The sequence below is a fragment of the Limanda limanda genome, chromosome 16, assembly GCF_963576545.1.
Source record: "Limanda limanda chromosome 16, fLimLim1.1, whole genome shotgun sequence".
NCBI lineage: Eukaryota > Metazoa > Chordata > Actinopteri > Pleuronectiformes > Pleuronectidae > Limanda > Limanda limanda.
This window is the reverse complement of record NC_083651.1, coordinates 9573112-9594296: the sequence shown is the minus strand read 5'-3', so window position 1 is coordinate 9594296 and position 21185 is coordinate 9573112. Positions and strand designations below refer to the sequence as shown.

The 21185-nt window shown below is 43.6% G+C and overlaps 1 protein-coding gene across 1 annotated transcript; it reads right to left on the bottom strand.

The window, feature by feature from the left end:
* Positions 1–7709: 7709 nt before the first annotated feature.
* On the bottom strand, positions 7710–19061 carry ankrd50l (ankyrin repeat domain 50-like). The gene is made up of 3 exons (XM_061088882.1): positions 18613–19061; positions 12096–12313; positions 7710–11366 (listed from the first exon to the last, which is right to left on the bottom strand). The coding sequence occupies exons 1-3, from the start codon at positions 19059–19061 to the stop codon at positions 7825–7827; spliced, it is 4209 nt and encodes a 1402-aa protein (XP_060944865.1). The 3' UTR covers positions 7710–7824.
* Positions 19062–21185: the final 2124 nt, after the last annotated feature.

The following is a 21185-nucleotide window of genomic DNA, read 5'->3' as shown; positions in this document are numbered from 1 at the left end:
AAGTGTACAAGGTGAATAGCAGTGGAAAACACTACTCTCCCAGGAACCAGAGGAGGTCACGTTCTCTGGTCTCTGGTAGGAAGCTGTCCCACTCACCAGAAAGAAGACATGCTAAGCTGGGTCACTACTTGAGTTTGGATAGCCAGGAAGGTGATAAAGGAAAAGTTAGTCGAGAGTCCGATAGTAGACTTCTGGGGTATGGCAACATTGCCCTAACATCTCCTAGGTTGAGTCCAAGAGAGCCTTTGACCAGCCAAAGCTGCTTAGACCTCACCTCCAGGGGCCGACCCCACTCCCGCCTCAGCCAATCCTCTGATGAACACTCTCAAGGTACGCTTGGGGACTCTGGCCGAGCACCATCACCTACAGACAGCCTTGACTCTAACTATACCTTCATTGTTAGCCCATCACATGACTACAACATGAGCAGAGGCTCTTTGAACTACAATAGCCGTTTATCAAAATCTGCAGTGGACTTGACTCACAACACACGCCCACTGATCATTGGTGGGTCAAATAATCAGGAAGGAGGTTGGAGGGTCAAGTGTAACAAATTCAACTCCATGTCAAGCTCAACCTCGCCAGTTCTTGGTAGAGGGCATAGGCTCTCTGATATTGGACATACCCTTTCATACCCTTCATATAAAGCTCATCATATGTTACATCAGCCACAGAGAAGAATTACAGTGGCTGGCTCAAAACAACCCTTTGTGGGTAGGTCTCTATCAATGTCTGTCATAGATGGTTTCTCTCAAGAACCAAAGAGAGGCAGAGGAGAGAGAGGAGAACCAGCCTTGGTCGAGTTGGAGGAGGAGGGGGACCCATCTTTTACAGCATTCAACCCCAGAGGAGCTCATCTGATCAGGCAGTTTGGGAAGCAGGGATCAGGTCGGGCTGACCTTACCCTGCCAAGTGGTATCCATGCCACACCACAAGGCCAACTCTTTATAGTTGACTGTGGGAATGCACGCATCCAGGTATGTGTCCTCACAAATTTTGTTTATAGCTACTACAGACAATGATGTTGTCAACTGGGGTAAAACTAAATGTACACTTTGAAACAGGTGACTGACCCTCGAGGAAATGTCGTCCAGCAAGTAATCTCCCCAACTTCAGATGGATCTGCCAGACGATGTCGGAACTACTTTGATATTGCTGTCAATGCAAAGGGTTTGATTGCACTGAGCTGCGCTGCAGAGCGGGCCCTACTTGTGTTCAGCCGGCACGGTCGTCTGCTTCAGACCTTTGGAGGATCTGGGTTGGGCTCTGCAAAAGATGAATTGGAAGCTCCTAGAGGTGTGACAGTAACCAGGCTGGATGAGTTCTTGGTAGCTGATATCCGGAAAGGTACCCTTATTGCTCTAAAGCTGGAACCTAAAACAGGCTCCCGTCTTGAGCGCACAGTGGTGACTGGATTCCACCGCCCCTACTTAGTAGCAGCTTGTTTGAGCTCAGGATTGATAGCGGTGTCCGAAAGAGGCAATGAAACAGGTCGTGTTCCATGCATTAAAGTTCTGGAGCCAGGCTGGAACACAGTGAGAATTCTGGGTGTATGTGCTGGTATGGGACCAGTCCTGGTTTGCCCCTGGGGCATCTGTTTAGATACAGATGGCAACGTGCTGGTAGTGGACTGGGGGGAGGTGCACAGAGTCCTGTTGTACCCAGCACATGGAGCGGGATGGCCAATAGTCACTCAGGGCTTGAGTAGTCCACGTGGTCTTACACTGCTACCTGAAGGCCAACTTGCTGTGTCTGACAGCATGCACCATTGCATCAAGATATACCAGTACAAAGAGATCCAGGGTTAGAGGAAGTGAGTTAAAGCTCAACTTTATGTACACAAAGTTATGTCAGTTTCAAATGCTGTAATCATTAGTGTCCACATACATACACGCGTCCTTTACGTTGACTGTCAAGTAATACATCCTCTAGAGGGCCGCACAGAGTCTAACGCCGGGTTCACACCGGACGCGTAAGCGTCGGGTAAGCGCAGCGCCAAGCCTTAAATAACAGCTGGCTTCCATCCACTCCCATGTTAATCCTTTGTGCCGGCCCCACCAGAGGCTGATGACCAAGGCTGCCTCGCGGCGTGCAGCGATCGTTCCGGCGTTGAGTCTAAACGATATTGATGAGATATTTTATATGATATTAATGATAAAATATGCATCCCATAGTTTGTATTCCCCTTCTGTTGTCCTGGAGTTTTAATTTTACCAATTATACCAATCACATTATTAAATGTCCCCCTCTGCCCATCCATACAGACACACAAGCAGTCATGAAGAGAAAAAGAGAGAGGTGGGTGGGGGGGTCTACTTACTCTCCACATAGGCTTGAGTGAAGAATACGTAATTTACCCTAGACACCCGACATTGAACGGAGGAAACAGCGGAGAAGTTCTTGAAGATGGATGACATTAAATTAATAATTGAAGTGGAGAAGTAGTACAGTGAGCTGTATGATCCTCGGCACATGTTGTATAAAGACATCATTAAAAAGGACAAATGCTGGGACGCCGTTGCAGTTAATGACAAATATCAGCTGTATGTGTGATTACGGAGAGGAATCGCAGGATGACCGCCGCGGAGAGTGACTGGTGTGACCAGCTTTTACGCGGCGCTTCAGCATCCGGTGTGACCAGCCTAGCGCCGGCACGTTAGGGATTACCGCTTACGCGACGCTTACGCAACGCTTACGCGACGCTTACGCGTCTGGTGTGAACCCGGCGCAAGGAAGATGTGATACTGTGACTCTAAAGAAAGAAGCAAAAACAGCTGTTCATCCCTTTGAAATTTCTTTCTCGTGTCTAATGGTCATCTCGCATTAACTATGGGATATACTGCCCCCCATGATTTTCTGTGGTATTGCTACATTTTCGTCTGTTGTCCGTAAATTTGCTTTTAATCAGATCAGAATTCTAGTGTTTGATTCTAAATAAATGTGTTTTACTGCTAACCTTCAACTGCAATCAGACACAGCTTCTATGCTGACCCGTTAGAGAAACTCCATCTGACAAATGATGCATTGATGTTGGGTCTCGCTGTATTAAAAGAGCAGAGCCTGGTATTCAGCTGAAATCTGAGACGAAGGTTATTCATTCTTGATAAAAGGCAAAAGTATTGACCCTTAACTTTAGAGAAAATATCTCCAGTTACAAAATCCGCTCTCAGTGCAGTACTCTGGTATTTTTATTTTCATGTGCTGAAATGAAAGCATTTTGACTCGTCACAACTGACTTCAATAATTCATACAATTTTGTCACACAGGCGCTGCTCTTTTTCTGACGAGTGGAGCTCGGTGCCTTTCTTCAATCCTCCCACTTGTTTGGCTTTCGCCAGCAGTGTCTGTCATGTAAATCCACCATTCTTTTTGAAGGAGTCTGCATTTATCATATGGATGCACTAATGCCAGACAGCACGTCTGAATCATCAGGAGTGAAAAATTGTCGTCCGTGAAAAGTGTCTGTTAATAGCTCACGTTTCATTCAGGAGACCATCACTTATGTGGGTTCAGGCAAGAGTGTTAGGAGCTTTATTAAATACCAATGAAATTTGATTTAGAAATGGAGGTTTAAACTTCTGGTAAAACATACAATACAAATCTGTAAAACAATCCTTAACGCTTGAGATATACTTAACATCAACAATATTACATATTGCTGTAGTTTAAGCCCATAGTAGTGTAATCAAATAATTAGAAGTACCTCAACCATTTTTACGGAAACTATTATTTTTCTTTTGATTTTTCACTGTACTGCTCTTCTTAAGTAAACTGTTAAATTCAAGACTTTTACATGAAATTTTTATTTATTGCTCAATTGTAATTTTGCTACGTTTATTTAAGTAAACGATTAGAGTGCTTTTCTTCACTTGGATCGGATCCTAAATGTTCCAACTCTGTCATGTATTTGATGAAATGTCTAGTGTTAAGTGTTTTTTATAACTACAGTATAAAATAGACAGATTAGTATGCTATAGACACAATTCCTTTCAAATCTATTGCGTGACTGTTCATTTATTAACAGTAAATAAAAAATGTTGGCTAAAATTGTGTCTTTTTTATTATTATATTTTTAATTATAATTGTTTCATCTTAGATTACAGACATAACTAATAAATCCTGGCATTATCAAATGTTGAATGACAGGTGAACAGCAGACAAATGTATGTCCAGAAATACAATGCTGGTTTAACAACAACATAAAAACAGCTTAAACATAAAACTTACATCTGCTGCCAAGTGAAGAATACTATAGGGGCTCTGTTCACATTTTCCATTTCTTGCACATTTGAGACAGTCATACCAACCTCCTCACATTTTAATCCAGCAGTTCACCAGCGGTTCAGCGCTCTCGCTCAAATCTCTCTGCAGCTTGAATATGTGCAGCAATTTTTCAGCAGGAAACCAGAATAGCTGTCTACTGAAATTCATTTTTTACAGACTGAAAAGGATTTTGAGCATAAATGTAAATTTCCTGGGAATGCTCCACATTTCTCAGCTTCCACAAACTAGCTAGAGGCTGTGTTTGCTGGAAACGTAATTTGCTCTTTACTATATTTGGTGGACAGGAAACCATATGACGTTAAGTAACTACATCAAATCCAGTGACTAATGGTTTGTTGATGAAACAAAGCAACTGTTAACTCTTTAAACCAATACAAACATCCAACAACACTCTTGTCGTGTCAGACTTTGAAATTAAAAGCAAGATATATTCAGCATTTTAACTTGCCAATGTTTGCTCTTTGTGGGAACTCTCATTACACTATAAAGCCTCTGGTTTCTCTCTGAGTCAAGTCAGAATCATATTAAACAAAATATAAATCCAGTATTTGGTGGAAAACTCTTGTATTTCCTGCCTCGTCCACTAGATGGAGGTGACTTTATTTTAAAGGATGTGGCCCCTGGACCTGCAGGTGACATCAGTCCTCTCTTCTGTCCTCCATCGTTCTGCTCTCCTCACTGTGAACTGCGTCTCCTTCTCTACAGAGTTAAACTTCCTGTTTCTCATCCGCTGCTTCCTGTCCTGTTTCTACATTGTTCTCCAGTCATTCAGCCGCCATTGTTTCCCCGCCAGCTGCTCAGTCTGTCATTTACTTTTCCTGCTATTTCCTGTTTCACTGATCCTCTGATGGCCCCACTTTAGTGAGGGCTTATACTTTATTCACCATGGACAGTTTGCATGCTTCCAGACACTCTAGCTTTTCTTTTTATCAAAAATATAACCAAACATTTGTATCATAAAAACATTAAAACCATTCATCATTCCTTTCCTACCGCTACATGACTCCACAGATGGAGAGGAAAGAGGAGAGCATCCTTAACTCTCTCAGAAGCTGTCAGTCATTTAAAAACGATAAAAAAATATTTTATCTCACGACCAGTAAGTAAAATATTCAAACCAAAGTATAGACACATACAATACTGTTAATATATACTCAAGCGTTGCTTAAATGTAGAGACTGATGCACTTAAACAGGAACATTCTTAACCTTGTATAAACTACATTTACTGATGTTGCTTTCATTTTTACTGAGCTGTGTAGGAAGAATTATGGAGAGCTCCTACACAGCACGCCGACATCAATGTATCACATTATTAAGGCATTTATAAAGTAGAGCAGCCTCAGACTCTAGTTTCTCATAACTGAAATAAAGATAAAATAAAAGTATTACTATAAACCCCGAGTAGTTGTAAGCTACAGAAAAGCAGTAACGCAGATGTCACCAAGTTGGAATAACGTGACCTGCCTGTGCACACAAACGCACACTGAGCACTTTCACACCTGAACATCTGTCAACAACATAAATGCATGGATCTGACCAGCTCTGTAACATCAGCCCAGGCTGCTGGTTGTTGGATAATAGGTGTGCAAAAAAACTGCAAAAGCTTAGTATAGTATCAGCTCATTTGTACATCTGTTTGTAAAAAGCTAATTAATTTTGTGGTTGATTTAAAGTAACTTAGTGACACGATGCTGAGATGCAAGGTCAAAAAACATCCAATATGGACAAAGAAAGACACATAGCTCAAAATAAGATGAATTAATTAATCCTACATTCATCAGAGCACATCCACAGAATGCAACATGAGAAGACTGCTGCTCTGCAACAGCAACATGGATGCTAATATTACGGTCAGTGTCAAGAAGCCACCAAGGCAATTTAGCAAGAAGGCATGTAACAAAATTCAGGAAGGGATGACAAATGAAAGAGAGAAAGAGGAGACTAATAAAATTGTAGTTTAGAAATGGGATTCCCAAGGTCCAAATAACTGAAGGTTTCACAGATACAATAAAACACAAAAATGTAGGACAATTCGCTGAAGGAGCCGTCCTTTAGTCAAAATGTGTTTGGTTCTCTCATCCCAGGTGGCCACCAGCAGGCAGCTGCCAGGGTTTCATCTCTGCATGATGCTTCCACATCAGAGGTTTTCCATGACATTTAATGGTAGTGCAAAAGTGCACTGGAGCACACCCTTAAAAAAAACACACACACAAGACAGAGAAGAGGTAGACACTTTTATGGCAGACGTTTGCCACTTTAATTAATGTATGTCATTAAATAAAAAATAAAACAATCAATGAAAAATTATTAACAAGTATGTTGAAAGTTTGGAAATGAATCCATCTCTCCCACACCAACCCTCAGTTTCTGTGGTCTTAATTTTCCTTCCTGCTCACACACACACGAGCAAAGCTGGTGCAGTTAACTTGGCCGTCTTTTATGGTTTGAATCATCAACCACACACTTTGTAAGGGCTGCTCTTGGAAACTGTTTATACTCGTCAGAAATGGACTTAAGGGGGATGTTTATAGCAAATATAAGAAACTTCAGATTAAAGCTCTCAAACAAGGATGTTTCCAGCTTTAAAAAGGATCTTTACCAGCAGAAAATAATTTAAAACATAAAGCCAATCCAGACATGCGTTATTCACTGTAGAGATGATAAAGTCTTGTTAACCTATGTAAGACTCCAGGCTAAATAGAGTAAATACTAAAAACCTTCTCATCAAACTGCTACTGGTGAGTTCAACTAGAAAATGAGGTCCAAGTTAAAAATTAGCAAAGTTATGCATTATGTGAATATTGAATGTGAGAGCCCTGCTCAACACAAAGTCACCGGAAAGGTTGGAAAGTACAATTGATGTCATTCAGTTCATTCTTACTCTAGTCTTCTGAAGAGGGGCGGAGAGAGAAATCACTTCCTCTCTCATCTGAACCCAGGAAGTCATTGTACATGTTGAGAACTGTCTTCTCCTTGAACAGCAGAAATTCCAAACTCTTGCGAGAACAATGGGGTCGTCGTTAATGCTCTGAATGTGTAGCACCGGCGACTGTTTACCAGCCGCGACAGAAGAGCAGGTACTGTTTTAACCTTCGAAGTGAGTGTGTGTCACTATGGCAAATGAAGGCCAAGTCAAAATGAAGGCCATGTTTCAAGATTGGTGTGGTTGACCTGTGAGTATAGAGTACTGATTTCTGATCACACCGTGGGTTAGAACATTAATATGTTATTAGGAGTCGTGCCGGTGTTATCACAAAATTGTTTCTGGACGGTTTTGATACCACAAAATAATCTATAAATACCCACACTGGGGCTGCAAGTATTGATTATTGTTTATATAATCTTTTTTAAATAATGAAATGATGAAACCCAAACAATATCAAACACAAAAAAACATATCAGGTTTTAGCTGCTTTGACCAGACACTATTTGGCAATTTTGTTTGACAAAAGAGTCTCAATTACAAAATGTACCATCAATAAACTTTCAGCATTCATCCAAACCAATAGGGAATTTGAGTCTCTTAGTTTAGCACCAGTTACAGGGGTGTCTCTCTTTTGTATAAGGCTGCACTGGTGGGACCTTCAAACTGCAATTTGATGGCCTGTTTCAGATTAAGCTGTGGGTCCGTGGTAGTCATTGTAACCATAACATCCTCTGGCAAGGCACTACAGGATAAGACTGGAGTGAAACTGTAGCAAGCAGGAGACAAAATGTTTTTCTGGGGTACAGAATCCCAAGCTTCTCCTTGAAGTGGGCTCTGCAATTTAAATGGGTAGCCCAGAGGAGGGCTTCCTCTGTTTTTAGCACCTATGGCAGGATTGTCTTGCCCTGGCATTATCCCAAGGGAAGCCATGACTGAATTCCATTTACCACCAGCGTAAGAAGTCCGGTCTGTATTTATTATGTGAGAATTTTGTTTGCTCATTTTGTCATGATATTCAAGTCCAGGCGACAAGCCTTTCTGGGGAAATTTGCAGTTGTGCACCATGGCAGTAACTGTGCAAACAGTGGGAGGAGGACTGCCTTTTGGATGTCTCTGGATGCTTCCTTGGAGGCTGCCTGGTGGAGGGAGGGTGGAGTGACGGCTACGACTGCGAGGCAGGGAGTGTTGCTGGATCTGTTGAATAAAGCTGAGGCTGTCAGCTGGCACCGTCTGCACTGTGGACAATGAATGGCAGGTAGATGAAGTTTGGGAACTCTGCATGGAATGGAATCGTTCTGCAGTGGAGGCAGGAGAAGATACGGAAGAGGAGGAGGTAGCAGCTGTGACTTCACCTCCATTACACTCAGAGATTCCTGAGGAGAGGATCCTGTTGATTTTTGCAGGGGAGGTGGTACTAGAGTTAAGCGACGGGCCTAGGTATGGCTTGGCTCCATAGCGCTCCAAAAGCCTGACAATGTTAGAGTGCCCATGTTTCCCAGCCACTTTGACTGGACTCCGGCCATATTTGTCCATGTGATTGGGATTTGCAGCCCTTTCCAGAAGCATTGCAACAATATTATAATGTCCCTCTTGGGCTGCAATGCTCAGAGATGTTGCCCCCTGGTTGCAGGAAAGGTCAATGTTGACACACCTGGCGTCTAAGAGATGGCATCCGACTTCAGCATGTCCTGTCCAAGCCACTGAATGCATTGGAGGTCTCCCTTCTGTGTCCTGTGCATTAGGGTTTGACCCATGCTTTAGAAGTAAGTCTACCATCTCTACACATCCCTGCCAGGAAGCCACATGAAGTGCTGTACGACCCTCAGAGTCTCGGGACTCTAGTGGCACCCCTCCTTTCTCCATTAGCAGAGTAGCCATCTCAAGGCGACCCTCTAGGACCAGTAGGTAGAGCAGCGGCCTGCCCTCTGCATCCCGGACATCTGTATCAGCCCCTCGCCTCATAAGCAGCTCTGCCACCTCAGCATGACCCTCCAGGAGGGTGGCACTCAAGGCAGAATGTCCATCATAGGCCCTGTGGTCAATGGGAGAACGCCTGTCCAACAACAGTCTCACAGTGCCCAAGTGACCTTCTTGTGCAGCTAGTATAAGAGGGGTACGTCCTTCAATGTCCATCTCTCCTACACGTGCCATGCTGCCTCGCTCTGTCAAAGCAGCACAAACAGCCCGATGGCCTTCACAAGCGGCAGCGTGCAGTGGAGTCCAGCCGAGGTCATCCTTATGGTTCTCGTCAAGTCCTCGGTCCAGCAGTGCACGGACAACCTCAGTGCTGCCTCTTGCTGCTGCTAGGCAGAGTGCCGTCCTGCCTTCACAATCAATGGCATCCACAGCTGCTCCCCAAAAAAGCAGACGAGATACTGTTTTCATGTGGCCCATCGCTGCAGCTGCCAGTAGGGGAGTAACAGCGGCTGCAGCAGGGACATTGCCATCAGGACCGGCAGTCTCATCTACATCGGCTCCAGCTTCTAATAAAAGTTCAACTACCTCTTCATGGCCCTCATAGGCTGCAAGAAGCAGTGGTGTCATGCCATCATGGTCTCTGTGTCCTGGATCAGCTCCCCGTTCCAGTAACAGACTTGCTACCTCACCATAACTTTTTATCCCTGCTGCGGTCGGGACACAGAGGGCAGCGACTGAAAGAGCAGTTCGCCCATCTCCATCAGCTAAGTCAACCTCTGCTTTGCGGTCCAGCAATATCTCCACAGCTTCATGATGTCCCATATAGGCAGCTGCAATAAGCGGTGTGCGGCCCTTGCCGTCAGCTTTGTCAACCTGTGCCCCATAGTCCAACAGGGTCAGAACAATTTCCTCATGACCGCCCCATGCAGCAGCTCTGAGTGCAGTCCGGGCTTCCCCATCACATCCATCCACATCAGCTCCTGCATCTAGAAGAAGGCGAACAGCCTCGCTATGTCCTCCCCAAGCTGCAGAGCGCAGGGCTGTCCAGCCTTCGTTGTCCACATGCTCCATCATCTGTGCTGCAGTTTCTGGATGCTGTCTCTTGGCCCATTCCAGGAGCACAGTCAACACTTTGACATGACCCTGCCTGGAAGTCAAATTTAGTGGTGTCTGACCTTGATGATCCCTGATCAGTGGATCAGATCCATGTTTCAGGAGAAGTTCAACTACATCTACAGAGCCCTCATGGGCTGCACTGGCAAGAAATGTCTGTCCATCTGTAGAACATAATTGGTTTATCGACACCCCACTGTCTATCAGCTTTTTTACAGACACCTCTCTTTTAAAAGGTTGTCGTAAAGTAGTTTCGTCTTCACCTATACATTGTACTCCAACACTTGGCTGTGCATCTGAAAAGCAGGCAGTAGAGATGAGCCCAGTCCTCATTAACAGCTGCAGGACTTCCTGACTGACCAAAACAGGAGGCTGACGTGAGAATGCGGTGAGGGCGCTGCTGTAGCTCGGAGTAAGAGCAGGCACACCGGCCCATATCATCCACAGTGCCAACATTGAAGGGTTGTCTTTATGGTGACCAGAGCAAACTAAATGTGTGGCTAGCTGGCAAGTGTCCTCAATGTCCAAGTGTTTTCCCTGCAGAGTCAAAGCCATAGCGTGCATACTGTGACCTTCTGTCCTGCTACACAGGTATTTCTGTGTGCAATACTTCACATCTGTCAGCCACTCAGCAAAGCTGGCATGAAAAAGTAGTTTTGTCCCTCCAGGGCCATCAATTAAGAGAGGAGAGAGAGTTTTGAGCTTGTTCTGAAAATCCTGGAGGCTGAGTGAGGTGTCATGAGTCCAAACTGCTGTGAACAGCTGCTGGGGTGTGAGGGGCCTCGGGGAAGCTAAGAGCACATTAAGGAGAGGCTTGACGTACATGAAAAGCCCCCGGGGAAACAGCCTTTGGCACAACCACAGATAGAGGCCATTGAGAGTCCCAGGGATGTCGCGGATCTCTCGCAGACCCACCAGTGCGACTGAAACACCGTCCAGAACACGTTCGAGGAAGAGAAAGCAACCGCCGCTCTTGATGTGAAGTAAATTCAGCATGTCAGCTGTGTCAGGGGTGAGCTGACGGCGAAGCGCTGCATCTTCGTCCAACCGGAAGAGGATGTACTGCTGCACATCGTGGACTGGGGGGGGCTTCCGAAGATCATCAAGACAAATCTTACGGAAACCTATAACACAAAAAGATAACAGACTTTATCAATTCAAATGCTAAATTCACAGGGATTGCAGGTGTAAAAAAGGTACACTTTAATAAAACATTTTTAGAGTATAATTTGGACGAAGCAAGAAATTGAAGGCATTTTTGTTGGCTTTAGATATGATTTACTTGATAGCAGTACCAACATGACTTACTGTCAAGTATTGTTTTTAAGTTACAGAAAAATCTGGGCTAATTAAGATTCCCCATCTTATTAGGGCCGCTTCCTATTCAGAGCTGGAGTCTGCAATAAGATCAGAAATGTAGTCAAGACAAAGCAGATTCTCTTATTTCTTATTCAGCAGTTCCACAACCACTGCATGCAAAGTTAATGCTTATGATCAGGTCATCATAATTTTGTCAAGATGCATCATAGCTGGGAGTCAAAAAGCAGAAGATATAATATTGGGGAAAGACATTTTTCAAAAATCTCAGGTCTAATTAAGGGATTTCAAATTTTCTCATTTTATAAATTATTACGGAATTGTATCTACAGATTGATAAGACTTAAACAGCTTATTAGTAAAGATGAGAGTACTTATTCAATGGAAAACATTTAGGTGTAGACCGTCCACGGAAGGTTTCACACATTAGTTTGGCTAATGTACCGGATCTCCACCACACATGTACTTAAGGTATTTTTTTATTTCTAGCCACGAAAGTGTCCAAAAACCTTTAAGAAGTGTCTCTTCCTTTATACCTGAGAAGATCTTGCACAGAGCCTTGTTGTGGCGGCGGACGGAGCAGACCAGCAGCAGCCAACCAGGCAGCAGGTGTTGATTGGTGGCCAGCAGCTCTGCGATGGAGCCACTATTCCCACTTCCTGTATCCGGTCCATATCCTACATCCAGGGAGTCTACCACCAGCATCAGAGTCTGGGCAGGGGGAGGGAGGTCTAACAGGGGTCTCAACACCGCTCTAAGAAAGAGAGACAGACACACAGAGGAAGAGTCAGCCGTGTGAATACTGCAGGAGTCGTGGGCGGATGAGGGAGCTGGAAGCAGCGGTATCAGTGTGACCGTTTTCTTATATCTTTACTGTGGTGTAATTACATCACAGATTAACACGGTGGGTCAACCCTTATGCAGATGAAAGTCAGTGACCTTAAATCAAATCCCTCATCAATATGCAGGCAGCTATTTTTGCTTTGTCTTCAGGCGATTCCATTTTAATCGTGTTGAGTGTTTTGCTTTTGTTTTCCGTTTCACACATTTCAGGAACAATCTTACCTTTGCTCTCAGGATTTTAGATTCACAGTCATAAAATAGCAATTTGACACGTTTGCTCAAAAAGAATCTCAGCAACATCAAGAGAAAGCATTTTAACTCTTGGAATATTGACATTAGACATTAAACTTACAAAGATAATTTATAAAATCATTTAGGTCATACTTTCAACTTTGTAAAACTATTATAAAGGCGATAAAAGGAAATATTATGTATCTTCTGCTGTGATCAAACACACATTGTAAAACAGTAAAGCCACTGAACCGCTGTGTTAAAGCACTGTCAGCACCCACACCCTGCAGGGCATTTACCTGAGTCACAGGGATCTGACAGTGACTCAGGTAAATGGAACCTCTGAAATGTCCTGCTCCACCCTGACACACGCACGCGCGCACACACACACACACACACACACACACACACACACACACACACACACACACACACACACACACACACACACACACACACACACACACACACACACACACACACACACACACACACACACACACACACACACACACACACACACACACACACACACACACACACACACACACCTGTATATCGGTGTTGCCAAGTATCTTCCAGTGAATTAATTTCCTCCTCATTTCAACATGCTTGAACTTTGCTACACATTTTCATTCGATTTCTTCTTATTTTTGTTGTTGAAGTTTCTACAATATTTCACACAATCTTGATAAATAAAAAACATATATAATACTGACTGCGTCATCAGTCATGACGAAATGAAAGGGAAAGTTGTATGAAGGAAGCTGGTTTAGTTATGATTAAAGGACATTTTATATGGAGATGAACACTTAAGATGCTTGCAGACATGGATTGAACTCCGGACATTTTCCTGACATTTTCCAGGGGCCTGTGTATGAGAATGAGCCCATGTGAGACGGGAGGCAATTACTGGAAAATTCACAGGGAGCAAGCAATTGGGTTGATGGCGATGCTGACACATGACAAATGCAAAACAGGAAGAATACAAAGAACTCAGCAAGAAGAGGAGGAGCTGATGTGCTGTAAACAAAAACATTTGATTTTCTACAGTGGGATTTTAACTTTATGTCCTGCCTCCTGCTGCTCGGCACAAACGCCACCACTCAACTGAATGCTCTGGAAATGTTCCTGTTGCTGCGAATGTATCTGACACTACATTTTACAACCAGACAATAAACAAAGAAAAAAATATATATTTGTAGCAGCTGTGGTTTAACACTGAGATTTGTGCAGAGCTACACACGTACACAAGGGAACTGCTGGGCTCTTATTTTGAAGGTGACAAACAGTGATTAACCTATGACAGCAGCATACCAACGAGTGGGTCACACAGAGGCGCAACTCAAGTCAATTATCCTGCAGCAATCACAGGGTGTGCTTGTGTGTGTGTGCTGTTATTAGTGTTAATGTCTGTGTTTAGGAATGACCAGAAGGTTTCAGTCACCTTTGGTCGTCAAATGTTTTTTTCTTTTAACCATATTTAAATAAAGAGATATATAAATCACAGGGAAAAATAAAGAGGTTGCATCTTTTTAACCTCAGAATTACTGCGTGGGTGTTTTTGCATCTGTAGTGTCTAATAATAGCTAATCCAGCAACGATTCTAACGTTGTTAAATGCAGAATCTGCTGCTGTCAGGAAGGAAACAGCTTCACCACTGTTTATGAAACACATGAAAGAGGTCCTCAGAGCTGCCGTGCCAGAAATGCATTCAAATCTCAGTTTACTTGATAAATACGTGAGCAAACGGAGGTTGGTTCGAGGTCACGTTGGTAACTAAATAAAACAGGGTCATCATCTGAAAGAGCTGCGGTCGACGACTGTATATCAGTCTCAGGATTAACATATGAGTAGGAAGTGAGGATTGAAATTTCAACACCACACAAATGAGTCATAGACAATAAAAAGACTTCGGTAAATATGATACATCAAACCCATTCCCCTCGTGGAGCCACGGTCTCCAAATTACGCACAAACTAACTACTAGCTCCTCCATTTAACTTCATACATTATCATTATTATATTCTTCATCATTTATTCATGACTACATAGAGGATTTACCCCAGGAAACCATTCAACAGCATCTTAACATATCTGCACTCAGGATTAGTTATTAAAACCCTAAATATCACTGAGACTCATTAAATATCTGGCATTTACTGTGTGAAATCGATTTCTTGCTCTTTTCCCTTGAAGGTTAATGTTGTATATCATGAAGGCGTTTTAACTGCCGTGACGTGACCCATTGGTTTGTGAACTTTTCTTTTGAGTACTCGACTTTGACATTTCGTCCAGCTCCAACTTGGTGTTTGGAAACCAGAAGTAACAATGACTGTGTCTGAAATCACCCACTCACTATTGCCTGCTTCTCTATTTAGCGACGACTTGAGGACTGTATAGTTTGCTCATCTGCAACCTGCACCCATTGGACAGTACTTGATGCCAGTCACACAAAATCCACTCCCCCCAATGCAAACAGGGCTTTATGGTCTATTTGACCCTAAATGGGACCTTTCCCCAAAATCATTCTGTATTGAGGAAAACTTGAAACTAGCCATTGAGACAATTATCTCCTTAACTAAAACCTTTAATATACTTGGGTTAAAAAAAAGAAGATAATCTGTAAATTTAAGCGGAAGGAAGCATTGCCTTGTGCACAAGGAAAAGTAATACTTATACCTAGAAAAGTAATTGTTCCATAAAATGTTATCTTATGATATTGAGAGATCAATGTGTTATGAGTGTGAATCATCTAATCAGCCTCATTAGTCTTGACTGTTATCACCGATCATATCCTGTTATAAAATGCGAAGGGAAGTTATGCCCTGGGTGAAGCATCTGGGTTTCAACTCGCTTATCATACCTCTGTGTGCCTGAGTCATCTGATTAAAGTCACAGCGGAGGAGGAAGTGAAATTAATTCAGCCGTGTGCACAGGTCTGCGTGTGACCTTTGACCCTCAGCTTTCATGGGACTTGTTGACAGGAGCATTCATTCGGAGGTTGCCTCTGTGCGCTCGTATATAACTTAAATCACTTCAGTGGCTGTCTGACCTTCTCCCAGGCCTCAGGTGATGATTCTCTGACTGGAGCGAGAATCCAGATCCAGGTCAGGTGAGGGTGAGTTGTATTTTTTTAAATGTCTGTCCTTTCTCTGCAACAAACCACACTCAACAGCAAACTGTAACACAGTCTGCTCACTGTGAATCAAACCATCCATACAACAGAAATAAATATGAATGCACTGAATAATATTAGACGTAACAGACAATTGGGTGTGCATGGTGATACTTCTGACTGCTTGTCAGTATCGTATATCGTATATAAGGATGGACGACATGACAGCTCTCAAAAAATGAAGCCAAATCTCCGACATCACCACCTGGTGGCTGGCTGCAGTATGGGTCATAAATCCAGCCTCCTTCATGTTAGTGGATGGGACACATCAAATGAATGTCTCTGTCATTTTAGCACACTGACGTATGTTCAAAGTCTTCATGTTTCTGATCGATTTGGTTTTTAATTGTTATTATTAGTAAGTTATATAAACAGAGTGAAACGTCCTGATTGGTGGCTGAGACAGACTCTCTATTGGTCGGGCACATGAATCAGCTGAACCTTCAAACAGCAGCTCCTCTCCACCACCACCACTGCAGAGTCTGGCTCCGAATGATGTCACCTGAACGAAGATTGCAGCAACTGTATTTGGGATATTTGACAGAGTTTTTGGAGGAAGCGAAGACCCGTCCTCCACCTTAATATGCAGTCTACGGTCAGTAAAAATGTTGCTAAATATATCAACCACATTAAAATATTAAACGCCTCTTTTCCGTCCTGTTTGTGCCTGTTCTTTATGCCATATACAGACTTGTTGTAAGATATTATTTACTTAGAGAATGTTTACGGCCCACTTAAGTGAGGCATGACCACAGTTGTTAAGATATGTCATTAAATTTGACTCATGATATGTTCGGTCCTTGGAACATTACTAATAACTTACTGTGAGCATGAAACAGTTCACTCCAAGTGAACTAAGATAAAGATGTGACTCAAATGCATCAAACAACTAAATCTGCTGATGTCATAGAAAGTTTAATCTGAGTGCAGGAGGTTCCAGGCAGCAGCACAGAATGGCTCAGTGACGAGTTAATGACTTGGCGACTGTATTCAGCCACAACTCAATTCCAGGCGTATCGTCCCATTCATGCCCTTTCACTGCCAATTCAAGCCCATGTTTCATCATGTTTGCCGACAGCCATTCTCTTACGACAGCGTTTTGTCGCAGCCACCATCTCCCTCCCTCTCTCTCCTAACACAAACAGCCGCTGGCCGCGAGCCAGTCTGAGGGGAATGTGCTCGGTACTTCACACCAGAGGAGGGCAAACACAGGAGGAGTGCAAAAGGGCTGAGGCTCATCGCTGAGCAAACACACCAGGAGAGAGAGAGAGAAAAAGTCCTGGAGAGGAGAGCGACCTCGCTGACTCCTGCTGAGACGGTCACCAGGAGGCACTTTTTTTTTGTTTTTTTTAAACTCTTTGTTCTTTTTCTCTCTCTCTCTTTCTCTCTCTCTCTGAAAGGGTGTTGTGTCGTAAATAACACTGTAGCATTGATTCACACTGGAGGCCCATTGTGTGCGCTGTGAATGGGCTGCATTATGAGAGAAATAAATATAAGACGAGGAAGAATGGCTGCTGCCGTCTTTTTCCTGTGACTGTCCGGGCTTCCCTTTGCTTCGCTGACAGACTCGTCACTTTGCAGTTTATGGGCTCTGAGCAATGTTTTGTGTTGACAGACTAAATACCTGCACAGCCACCGTTATTTAGATAATAATAAAAGTAAATGCAGCGGTAAAGATTTTATGGATCTTTTTCCCACAATGGTTTCATACTCAGTCACTTTTTATGATGTTTTATTGCATGATGCAACAAGTCTAATGTGTAACAAGAGCACAATATTATAGTTGCATAAAAACTTTTAGTAACCATGAGATGCAGAAAGCTGTAGTAGGTTATATGGACAAAATTCCTGTCAGGATGTAAGTAATTTTATAGTAAGTAATAATACATTTTCCAGGAATAAAACGGTTTATGAATCAAATTACCAGACATGAGTATCTGGTTGTCATTCAAATAGAAATTGTCCAACTAGAAGGGTGCTCACAGAGCTAAAGCCTCCTTTAATATCAGGACAATTAGGAGTTTAAACTTGGACTCTTGATGTTATCTCATGCAACAACTAGAAGGGCACCAAGAGGCCACATACCCCTGACAAGGCTAACACCCTTCCTCACCATTCTCATCAAGTCTTTCCTCCACCCCTCCACAAAATGTTATGGAAATCGGTTAAGTAGTTTTTACAAAATTCAAAACAAACACTCATGAAAACAAAAACCTCTTCGGTGGAGGTATAATCGGCGAGAACAAAATAGTTAGCTGCTGATTTTCATATGTTGTCCCAATAGCAAGCTCTTACAAAACAACGTGAAATTAAATAAAATGATTCATCTTATGTAATTAAAAGCTATACCTACTTTCAAAGCTATTAGACAAATGGTTTTCTGTCACAACAACTATTGAAACTATTTATAAAACACCAAAAACTTGTGTCGCAGGTTTCCCCGCAGGTTGTTTTCACTCATGTCTTAATCTGATGAACCACCTCTTTCCCTTCAGCCGCTCCTGTTTTCAGCAAAAGTGTAAAAAAAGTTTTATCACCATTTACAGTCTCTGATTGCACACACACATTTAGCTGGGAGTGAGCCACGCTCCCCAACATGCACACACACGCTGGGCTCCTGGATGGGCCCCATGCTTGTTACCTTTCGGCAACTTTCCACTCCCTCTCATTTGACAACCATAAAATTTACCTCAACTCTTCTTCAATAAAAAAAGTTCCCCTCCTCAGATCAAGCAACTGACAAAAAAAAAAGTGTCATGACGTACACTGGGAATATTAAGAGGAAAGTCTTTAATACTAACCTCTTCAACGTGTCATCAGGGTCTTTCTGACAGTTGACGGGCTCCAGAGCAGAAGATACAGATGGGCTGTCGAGGACCTTTCTGTACCCAGGCGAGAGGAGAGGTGAGGCCCTCAGCTGCTCCACCAAGCCCAGGACAAACTTCCACAGCACCGTGCTCCTCTGGTCCTCCCTTTGGCAGAAGTGGGATGCCAGGCAGCGGGGTGCCAGGCCTGCCGCCAGCCCTGCCTTCGAGGTGGGCCACACCACCTCAGTGCAGAGGGCAGTCTTTCCAGCGCCAGGGCCCCCCATCACCAGCAGCCCTGGTGGGTGTCCCGGCACAGAGCGGGTGTCCAGGCAGTGCCGCAGCTTCTCCAGGGCCCATTTCCGGCAATAGAAACGCCGACCCTGGAGTAAGCTGGAGCTGCCGTCAAAGCCGCCGCTGCTCATTTGCTCCCGATGGCCTGACATGCTGGAGAAGACTCACTGCTCTGAACTCCACTTCCCATGCTTCCTCACCGGTCTGACTTTGACTGTCCGGTTGAGCTGCAGCTGGAGACTGCTGGCTCCGGCTCGTCACAGCTCCGGTCACAGTCTGGATATTTTATCACACAGGCAGTTCCTGACAGTGTTGCATCAGGCGATTAGTATCAGTTGCTGTCCTTCCCCTGCAGAGGTTTAGGAATCAGTCAGAGGAAGGTCAAGTCCTCCAACTCATCACTTCCTTCACTGGACTTGATGTATTTGTCGATCTTGATCTTGAAGCAGTGAAGCGAGGAAGAGGATGCATGATTACCACGGTTCATCATGCCTCTCCCGGCGCTGGTGGAGCTGTTCTGTCAAAAATCTGAAAGAGAGAGGGAACAAGTCAGGAGATGAACTGACAGCATGTTTTTTTCACAAGAATAAAGACACTGTATCTCACCCCTTCCCTGCCTGAGTCGTCCCCTGTCTTCCAGCCACATCTACAGTCTTCCCTTTTCTTAGTTTCTGTCCCAGTTCTGCATAATCCCTAAATGCAGCTTCAGAAAGAAAGTCTCTTTTCCTTTCTCACGCTCTTCTCACACCTTCCTCTATCACACCATCTCTCATGCTCTCCGGTTTTTCTAGTTTCTTTTTTGAGTGTGTGTTTTTTTGGTTGTGTGTCTCCTCCCTCCCCTGGTGTTTCTGGGCATGTAAAGACATGCACACGACAGCAGAGCGGAGAGAGAGAGAGAGAGAGGGAGGAAAGAGGGAGGAAAGAGGGAGGAAGGACTCGCAGCTGTGAGCGATTTCACAGCTGACAGGTGGGAGGGGTTACCTGCGGTCAAGGTTCAGTCACAGGGCAATGCAACACCTCATGCTTTAATTTAGAGCGATTTATCCACGTAAAGCTACTTTAAGCTGTTAAAGTTTTGTTTCATGAAAATTTCCTCTTAATCTTCTGAAACGAGCCCTGACATTTATTTAATTGTATTGGCACTAATGTGTAAATTTAGGAACTCTCCAGAGGGACCTTTGTAGGAACTCTGTCTGTTCCAGTGAAATATTTTTACTGCCTACAGTCGGTGTTTACAGCTGATCCGGAATCCTCTGAGTAAGGGGTGTGACATTTCTGACACATGCTCAAACAGTTAACCAATCACACAAGAATGTGCCAGGCGACCAATCAGACCGTTTCAGACGTAGGATGGAAAAAGGCACTTCAGGAATTTGTGTATTACAGTACATAAACCTGTTCCAAAAAGGGGACGGGCCCAGGATTTTCTTACAGTTTTCTTCGCAGCATATCTTACTTAATAACTTCAATACATGGCGATAGCGGGGGTGCATGTGCACTCGAATGCAGGTCGTTCTCACGTGCAACAGATTCTGAGTGACAGGTACACATACTTAAGAGTGAAAGAGAAATGCATTGCAGGCTACTTGCGGGTACACATACTACTGCAGCTGGATCTGTGTTGTCCGTGTCGATAGTTACAAGTTTATGGATGATTATCACATTTTTCACATTTTCCCCCACTGAATTATTAAGGTTAGGCTAAGAAGGTAATTTCCTGGCGCACACAAGAACAGCTGATTATGTTAAAGCATGATGTTAAAAAAGCTTAATGATCTGTTAGGGGGGTTTGGTTAAAGGTTGGAATGTCTTAATGCATGAATATGATGCGTCTGGGATGGTGGTGCAAGTTTACACTTAAACTTTACTTACCTTCTATTATTTATATGCATGTACAGTATGATCTTTGTTTATAATCTTGATATCAAAAGAGATTTGGTGTCTAGTATCCTGTTTATTATTTGGTGGTGTTGGGGTCTCTTTTATCCGGGGTCCCTTTAGGTCCCTTTTGCCCGTGGCCCCTAAAGTCCCTTGCAAAGCTCCGGTGACTGATCAGCTGTGAGTAGCTTTGGGCAATATCCTCCATGTGCTGCATTATAAGGCCATGCACAAGGCAGCATATACAACTGTACCTAACACATACACTATATGTACTGTGACATGGGTATCCTTATAATAAAGAACTAATATAAGGAACAGAAAGCTAATAGCCAACCCAATGGTTTTGGACCCCTGATAAAAGAGGAATCCAGATGAGAAATGCGAGAAGCTTCTGT

What these genes read in the sequence shown, in the direction of transcription:
- ankrd50l (XM_061088882.1), bottom strand. Translation starts at nt 19,061, where the DNA reads ATGTCAGGCCATCGGGAGCAAATGAGCAGCGGCGGCTTTGACGGCAGC. An exon ending in CCTGATGACACGTTGAAGAG is followed by an intron (nt 12,314 to 18,612) that starts GTTAGTATTAAA and finishes TCTCTTTCTTAG; the next exon opens with AGCGGTGTTGAGACCCCTGT. An exon ending in TCTGTGCAAGATCTTCTCAG is followed by an intron (nt 11,367 to 12,095) that starts GTATAAAGGAAG and finishes TTTGTGTTATAG; the next exon opens with GTTTCCGTAAGATTTGTCTT.